This window comes from Leopardus geoffroyi, chromosome B3 (genome assembly GCF_018350155.1).
Source record: "Leopardus geoffroyi isolate Oge1 chromosome B3, O.geoffroyi_Oge1_pat1.0, whole genome shotgun sequence".
In the NCBI taxonomy this organism is placed as follows: domain Eukaryota; kingdom Metazoa; phylum Chordata; class Mammalia; order Carnivora; family Felidae; genus Leopardus; species Leopardus geoffroyi.
Genome location: NC_059337.1, coordinates 70,871,704 through 70,881,284, shown reverse-complemented (window position 1 = coordinate 70,881,284; position 9,581 = coordinate 70,871,704). Strand labels below are relative to the sequence as shown.

Genomic DNA, 9,581 nt, shown 5'->3' with positions numbered 1-9,581 from the left:
AGACAAAAAGCAGGGTCAGAATAAATTGAAAACATACTGGTGGTTCATGCAAAATCGATCTGTATGTGACAGAAGGTAGACTTTGATAAACTACTGTTAAAAGGATCAAAGAAACATTTTTAATCTTTACAGAAACTTTCAGAGTATAAACAGTGCCTCTTCTTTCCATAAATAATATGGCAAACTGCTTCCATTAAGCTTCTGAAAACACTGTCAAGCAATGTTTTGATGTTTATGACTCTCAATTTCAAGCATATTAATCTAGTCCACTTAGCCTTTCTTTCAGGGCTAATTGCATCCATGCTTTGCTCCTGAGGTACCATTCCCACCTTCATTTTTATTGTTCCTTAGCATACCCTCCTCCAGCCAGGCCATTCAACAGATGGCTTCATGAATATGTCTTTCATACTTTCACCTTTAAATCTTTCTTCCTGTTATTCCTTTTGTATGAAACAGACTTCTCCTTCAGTTTTCGCTGCCAAATTCCAAATTTTTAAGAGGTTTTAGCTTAAATTTTATCTATTTCATGACAGCTTATCTCACCATTCTGGCATAATTTCTTTGATCTTACTCTAATATTTGTTATATTATTGTATCATTTGCATTTATTTGTTTTAGACTTAATATTTTTATTTTTTAATATGTGTATCTTATCTACCAAATCATGATAGGATCCACAACGTACCTTTTTTTTTAATACTTTACTTTCCATAGCCATCACAGATGTTAAATATTAGTCAACTGATTATTAATAGTTTCATTAAACTAAATTGACTTTTAATTGAAATCTTATCATATTTTTTTGTCTATATACTAGATATAATGCAACAACTGTTATATTTTTCTGATTTTCTTTTACTTAGGTAACAGGAGAGTGGCTATATGGCTCACACAAATGAATCAGTGGTATCTGAGTTTGTGCTTCTGGGACTGTCTAACTCTTGGGAACTTCAGCTTTTCTTTTTTGCCATCTTCTCTTTAGTGTATGTGACATCAGTGCTGGGCAACATCATGATTATTGTCGTAATTTCCTCTGACTCACATTTGAACTCTCCTATGTACTTCCTACTCAGCAACCTTTCTTTTATTGATATCTGCCAATCTAATTTTGCCACCCCCAAGATGCTTGTGGACTTCCTTGTTGAGCATAAGACTATCTCCTTTGAGGGCTGCATGGCCCAGATATTCCTTCTTCACAGTTTTGTTGGGAGTGAGATGATGTTGCTTGTAGCTATGGCATATGACAGATTTATAGCCATCTGTAAGCCCCTACATTATAGCACAATTATGAATCGGAGACTATGTATAATTTTCGTATTTATTTCCTGGGCTGTGGGTATTCTTCATTCTGTGAGTCACTTGGCTTTTACAGTGGATTTGCCATTCTGTGGCCCCAATGAGGTAGATAGCTTCTTTTGTGACCTTCCCCTAGTGATAGAGCTGGCTTGTATGGATACTTATGAAATGGAAATTATGACCCTAACTAACAGTGGCCTGATATCATTGGGCTGTTTTCTGGCTTTAATTATTTCCTACACCATCATTTTGATCACTGTTCATCGCCGGTCCTCCAGTGGGTCATCCAAGGCACTTTCTACATTAACTGCTCACATCACAGTGGTGATTCTTTTCTTTGGGCCTTGCATTTACTTCTATATATGGCCTTTTAGCAGACTTTCTGTGGATAAGTTCCTTTCTGTGTTCTACACGGTTTGTACCCCCCTGTTGAATCCCATCATCTACTCTCTAAGGAATGAAGATGTTAAATCAGCCATGCGAAAGCTGAGAAACCGTCATGTGAACTCCTGGAAAAACTAGGGATGACCATGAAGGAATATAATCCTGAGTGGGAATGAAGAGACTCTACTGGATCACAGCATCATGCCAATTATCTTTGCTAATGATATGGGTTACTGAATTATGGAATTGGAGTTTTGTACTAAGTGCAAGGGTATTGCATAAAATCAGTTCCTGGTTTAATACTGAATATAATTTTAACCCATTTGCCATTGCTTATGATTCTAAAGTATAAATTATCTTGAAAATATTTGGTAATCCTTTTAAATATTTATAAACTTAGAGACTCTAATCTACATAAAATGCTACTCATGTTACTAAACTTATGATTCTCTTCAACCCGAACACATGACATTTTTATAGCTTGCAAACAAAATATGTAAGCAAACTGAGCTTCTGATACCTTCAACTTATTAATAGCATTTTTCCATATATTGACATAGTAGAAAGAAATGTGTTTTACAACACAGATTTAACCTCATTAATGTATGTTTGTTAGTTTATATTTTCTTTCCATACTGAATATTTTGGTCATTCATAATTTGGTTGTATAGACACTTGATTCCTGAACAACATGGGTTTGAAGTATATGGCCCCAATCATATGTTAATTTTTAAAAATAAATACCGTATAATACTGTAAATTTATTTTTTATGATTTTCTTAATAACACTTTCTTTTCTTAAACTTACTTTATTGTAAGAATACAGCACATAATATGTATAACATGTAAAATACGTGCTAATTGACTGTTCCTGTTACAGATAAGTCTTCCAATCAAACTTAGGAGTTCAGTTTTGAGGGAATCAAAAGTTATACCTGGATTTTCAACTATGCATGGGGTTGGTGCCTCATAATACCCACATTGCTCAAGGATCAACTGTATTTGGTTATTTATAATTTTCCCTATCTAGTAATAGGTTACAGTAACATTTTTCTATTTTCCTTTAGATTATTTAATATGCATTTATACTCATTACAAACCTTTTTCTAGATATTTAGTATATCAGTAGCATATGCAGACCTTCCTCAAAGTATAATGGAGTTACATCCTGACAAACCCATTGTAAGCTGAAAATGCATTTAATACACCCAACCTGTTGAACATCATAACTTAGCTTAGGCTACCTTAAATGTGCTTAGAACACTTACATAAGCCTACAACTGGGCAAAATCATCTAATACAAAGTTGATTTCATTAATAAAATATTCAATATCTCATGTAATTTCTCAAATACTGTACCAAAAGTGACAAGCAGAATGCTTGTATGGGTACAAAATGGTGGTAAGTATATTGTTTGTTTACCATCATGATCATGTGGCTGACTAGGAGCTGTGGATGCCAGGCTCATGAGAAAGTATCATACCAGAACATGATCAAAATTCAAAATTCAAAGTACAGTTTCTGTTGAATGATTATTGCTTTCACATCATTGTAAAGTAAAAAAAAAATTGATAGGTCAAATCATCATAAGTTGGGGACTGTCTGTATATTCATTTTCCAAGTTTACTTATTTTTAAGTAGAATAAATTGATTATAATGAATTCTTCATTATTCACAGAAAAGGTTTAAAAGTTCCATATGTACTTAAAATATGCCAATGCACAAAGTGACAAAATTATTTGATGACCAACTCTGAAATCTATCCTTTCCTATTTCTTAGCAGAAATGGAAACGTGAGATTCATGCTCATCATATAGTAAAGTTAAAAAAATCTATTATTATTGTTTCATTTGCTAGCCAAAGATTTTCTTATGTACCTCTCCCTGTGATTTGCATTATGAAAAAAGGCCTTGTAACAGAAAGATTAAATGTATTCTAGCAATGAAGGAAAAAAACAGCCATTTAACAGAAAACAGAAGTCTTGCAACTGTCATCATTCTGGATTCAGTATTTTAATTATAAGACATTAAAGTTAGTGGCTATATGCATAGAAATTAACTCTGCATGCTAAATCCTAGTGCAAGCTGTTTTTTAGATATAGACACATAACCTTTTAGAACCATATTAATACTTATTAGCTAAGGTTTCTTAGAACTTCAGACTTACTGGTTCATTTGTCCAATGTCAAACATGATAATGATCTTTTAAACTTGACTACTTTTTATATATTTTATACATTGCCAAACACTTTTAAAATATGCAATAAATATTAATGCAGTAATTACATTGTTGATAGCATTTTTTTTCCTTTTAACTCTGCCTTGCTGATGAAAATGGAAGTATACTAATTAAGGTCTCAGAAGGAAACAGAAAACACATTTGGCAGATATTTTGAATATAAGGAACAACTATTCCTACAAGTCCTGGCACAATTAAATGACATATAGGGGGACCATCAGCAGGAACTTTTGCCACCCTTATCGTGAAGGACAAGAAAAGGGAATGGAAACCAGTAAGAGTTGAAGGCATAAAGGGTACCACAGGATCAGAGCAGTAAAAGATGTAACTCCTGCCAGAATTTTAGTGATGTGGCAGAGAAGTAGAAGTGGTATCAAACCATCCCCAAATTTATTAATTTAAAACAACAAGAATTTAGTTGTAAGTCCCTTCTGTTCCATTGATCTACCTGTCTGTTTTTGAGCCAGTACCACGTTGTCTTGATCACTTTAGCTTTGAAATATAACCTTGAAATCTGGAATTGTGAGGCCTCCAGCTTTGCTTTTCTTTCTCAAGATTGCTTTGGCTATTTGGGGTCTTTTGTGGTTCCACACAAATTTTAGGATTGTTTAAACTCTGTGAAAAGTTCTGTTGGTATTTTGAGAGAGATTGCATTAAATGTGTAGAATGTTTTGGTCAACTTATCTCTGACAAAGCAGGAAAGAATATACAATGGAAAAAAAGACAGTCCCTTCAAGAAATGATGCTGGAAAAACTGGACAGTACCATAGGATTTCACTCATGTGGAATGTAAGAAACAAAACAAATGAATATAGAAGGGGGAAAAAAGGAGAGAGGAAAACCATAAAAGGGACTCTTAACTGTAGAGAACAAACTGAGGGTTACAGGAGGGGAGCTGCATGGTGGGATAATTTAAATGGCTCATGAGTATCAAGGAGAACATTTGAAATTTTAGCAATATTTATTCTTCCAATACATGAGCACAGAAGGTTTTCCAATTTCTTTGTATCTTCAATTTCCTTCATAAGCTTTGTATAGTTTTTTGCATACAGATCTTTTAGATCTTTGGTTAGGTTTATTCCTAGGTATTTTATGCTTCTTGGTGCAATTGTGAAAGGGATCAGTTTGTCTTTCTGTTGCTTCATTATTAGTGTATAAGAATGCAACTGATTTCTGTACATTGATTTTGTATCCTGGGACTTTGCTGAGTTCATAAATCAGTTCTAGCAGACTTTTGGTGGAGCCTATCGGGTTTTCGATGTATAATATCATGTCATCTGCAAAAAGGGAAAGCTTGACTTCATCTTTGCCAATTTTGATGCCTTTGATTTCCTTTTGTTGTTTGATTGCTAATGCTAGGATCCAACACTACATTAAACAACAGCAGTGAGAGTGGACATCCCTGTCGTGTTCCTGATCTCAGGGAAAAAGCTCTCAGTTTTTCCCCATTGAGTATGATATGAGCTGTGGGCTTTTCATAAATGGCTTTTATGATGTTAAGTATGTTCCTTCTATCCCGACTTTCTCGAGGGTTTTCATTAAGAAAGGGTGCTGAATTTTGTCAAAGGTTTTTTCTGCATCGATTGACAGGATCATATGGTTCTTATCTTTTATTAATGTGATGTATCACATTGATTGATTTGTGAATACTGACCAGCTCTGCAGGCCAGGAATGAATCCCACTTGATCATGGTGAATAATTCTCTTTATATGCTGTTGAATTCGATTTGCTAGGATCTTCTTGAGAATTTTTGCATCCATATTCATCAGGGATATTGGCCTGTAGTTCTCTTTTTTTACTGGGTCTCTGTCTGGTTTAGGAATCAAAGTAATGCTGGCTTCATAGAATGAGTCTGGAAGTTTCCTTCCCTTTCTATTTTTTGGAACAGCTTGAGAAGGATTGGCATTATCTCTGCTTTAAACGTCTGGTACAATTCCCCAGGGAAGCCTTCTGGTCCTGGACTCTTATTTGTTGGGAGATTTTTGATAACTGATTCAATTTCTTTGCTGGTTATGGGTCTGTTCAGGTTTTCTATTTCTTTCTGTTTGAGTTTTGGAAGTGTGTGGGTGCTAGGAATTTGTCTATTTCTTCCAGGTTGTCCAGTGTGTTGGCATATAATTTTTCATAGTATTCCTATAATTGCTTGTATTTCTGACTGATTGGTTGTAATAATTCCATTTTCATTCATGATTTTATCTATTTGGGTCATCTCCCTTTTCTTTTTGAGAAGCCTGGCTAGAGGTTTATCAATTTTGTTTGTTTTTTCAAAAAAACAACTCTTGGTTTCATTGATATGCTCTACTGTTTTTTTAGATTTTATATTGTTTATTTCTGTTCTGATCTTTATTATTTCTCTTCTGCTGTGTTTGGGGTGTCTTTGCTGTTCTGCTTCTATTTCCTTTAGGTGTGCTGTTAGATTTTGTATTTGGGATTTTTCTTGTTTCTTGAGATAGGCCTGGATTGCAATGTATTTTCCTCTCAGGACTGCCTTCGCTGCATCCCAAAGCATTTGGATTGTTGTATTTTCATTTTCATTTGTTTCCCTGTACTTTTAAATTTCTTCTCTAATTGCTTGGTTGACCAATTGATTCTTTAGTAGAGTATTCCTTAACTCCATGTTTTTGGAGGTCTTCCAGACTTTTTTCCTTTGGTTCATTTCAAGTTTCATAGCATTGGTCTGAAAGTGTGCATGGTATGATCTCAATTCTTGTATACTTATGAAGGGCTGTTTTGTGACCCAGTATGTGATCTATCTTGGAGAATGTTCCATGTGCACTCGAGAAGAAAGTATATTCTGTTGCTTTGGGATGCAGAATTCTAAATATATCTCTCAAGTCCATCTGCTCCAATGTATCATTCAGGGCTCTTGTGTCCTTATTGATTCTGTGTCTAGATGATCTATCCATTGTTGTAAGTGGAGTATTAAAGTCCCCTGCAATTACCACATTCTTAGCAATAATGTTGCTTATATTTGTAATTAATTGCAATCTCCACATTCAATGCAATCCCAATCAAAATTCCACCAGCATTCTTCTCGATGCTAGAACAAGCAATCCTAAAATTTGTATGGAACCACAAAAGACCCCAAATAGCCAAAGTAATATTGAAGAAGAAGACCAAAGCAGGAGGCATCACAATCCCAGACTTTAGCCTCTACTACAAAGCTGTAATCATCAAGACAGCATGGTATTGGCACAAACACAGACACATAGACCAATGGAATAGAGTAGAGACTCCAGAATTGGACCCACAAACGTATGGCCAACTAATCTTTGACAAAGCAGGAAAGAATATCCAATGGAAACAAGACAGTCTCTTTAACAAATGGTGCTGGGAGAACTGGACAGCAACATGCAGAAGGATGAAACTAGACCACTTTCTGACACCAAACACAAAAATAAACTCAAAATGGATAAAGGACCTGAATGTGAGACAGGAAACCATCAAAACCCTAGAGGAGAAAGCAGGAAAAAACCTCTCTGACCTCAGCCGTAGCAATTTCTTACTTGACACAGCTCCAAAGGCAAGGGAATTAAAAGCAAAAATGAACTATTGGGACCTCATGAAGATAAAAAGCTTCTGCACTGCCAAGGAAACAATAAACAAAACTAAAAGGCAACTCATGAATGGGAAAAGATATTTGCAAATGACATATTGAACAAAGGGCTTGTATCCAAAATCTATAAAGAACTCACCAAACTCCACACCCAAAAAAACCAAATAATCCAGTGAAGAAATGGGCAGAAGACATGAATAGGTACTTCTCTGAAGAAGACATCCAGATGGCCAACAGGCACATGAAAAGATGCTCAATGTCACTCCTCATCAGGGAAATACAATTCAAAACCACACTGAGATACTACCTCATGCCAGTCAGGGTGGCTAAAATGAACAAATCAGGAGACTATAGATGCTGGAGAGGATGTGGAGAAATGGGAACCCTCTTGCACTGTTGGTGGGAATGCAAACTAGTGAAGCTGCTCTGGAAAACAGTGTGGAGGTTCCTCAAAAATTAAAAATAGATCTACCCTATGACCCAGCAGGACTGCTAGGAATTTACCCAAGAGATACAGGAGTGCTGATACATAGGGGCACTTGTACTCCAATGTTTATAGCAGCACTTTCAAAAATAGCCAAATTATGGAAAGAGCCTAAATGTCCATCAACTGATGAATGGATAAAGAAATTGTGGTTTATATACACAATGGAATACTACTTGGCAATGAGAAAGAATGAAATCTGTCCTTTTGTAGCAACGTCAATGGAACTGGAGAGTGTTATGCTAAGTGAAATAAATCATACAGAGGAAGACAGATACCATATGTTTTCACTCTTATGTGGATCCTGAGAAACTTAACAGAAGACCATGGGGGAGGGGAGGGGGAAAAATTACAGAGAGGGAAGGAGGCAAACCATAAGAGACTCTTGGACACTGAAAATAAACTGAGGGTTGATGCGCGTGGGAGAGAGGGGAAAGTGGGTGATGGACATTGAGGAGGGCACCAGTTGGAATGAGCACTGGGTGTTGTATGGAAACCAATTTGGCAATAAATTTCATATTAAAAAAAATGAGAGCATTTGTTTTGATGAGCACTAGATGTTGTATATAAGGATGAATCACTAAATCCTACAACAGAAACTATATTATACTGTATGTTAAGTGACTGGAATTTAAATAAAAACTTGAAAGAAAAAAAATTCTTTTTTAGTATAAGTATTATTGTGTCTCTGCTGAACCTTATGTATACCTGATTGTAGTATATTAAAATTATTGGCTCATAAAACAAACAAACACAAGTACTTAATAAATAAATAAAACAACATGCATTTTATATTTAATCACAAACCCATTGGGTTCTTTTTCTGGTCTGGGCCAGCAAGTCTGATCTCTGCTATACTGCCTGGTGAGTCTGGAAACTGGAAGATTAACAATGACCTCACTCACATAGTTGGTGGCTGGCAAGTTGGCCATTGGAGCTTGCTATTAGCCAAGGCACCTCAATTTTCTCCATATGGCCTCTCATTTGTGGTTAGCTGAAGCTGCTTAAATCAGTCCTTGAGAGCTGATTATTAAGGTGGGGGATAACCTGTTGGTGGCTTGAAATCGACCATGGTATGAGTATTTAGATCAAACACAAGGAAACACTACAAGTCAGGGCCCTCCTGTGCCCTAACCCCGCTGCACCTAGAACCAATTCTTAAATATTTACCAGCACACTATTGCTTCTTATGCCTTAGAAGACAGCTTGCACTCATTTACATCGTGGCCTCAAGATTTTAATGGAGACAAGAAAGGGCAGCTGCAATGCAAAATACTTTTGTGCTTTCTATTATCCTTTTGGACAGAACTAGACATACGACCGAGTCCAGAGTTGGAATATAATAGTACTCAGCAAAAAAAGGAAGCAACTATTGATTTATAAATGAATCTCAAAGGCATTATGTCGGGTAAAAAAAAATCCATTATAAAGAGGAAACATACGATCCCATTCATGTGACATTCTCAAAACAACAAAGCTTTGTAGCATTTCATAAAAATAAGTAACCATTTCAAGGCCAACTACACATTCAATTAGTCACTGAATCAATACTATCATTTCAGCATATACCATTGCTCAGTTCTGTGCCAGGTATAATACTTATCTGAGAGATCAGATGTAAG

General features: G+C 35.7%; 1 protein-coding gene across 1 annotated transcript; it reads left to right on the top strand.

The window, feature by feature from the left end:
• The first annotated feature begins 882 nt into the window (after positions 1–882).
• Positions 883–1,818, top strand: LOC123582216 (olfactory receptor 4K1). The gene has a single exon (XM_045448469.1). It carries the CDS (start codon positions 883–885, stop codon positions 1,816–1,818), a length of 936 nt encoding a protein of 311 aa, XP_045304425.1.
• The last annotated feature ends 7,763 nt before the right edge of the window (positions 1,819–9,581 follow it).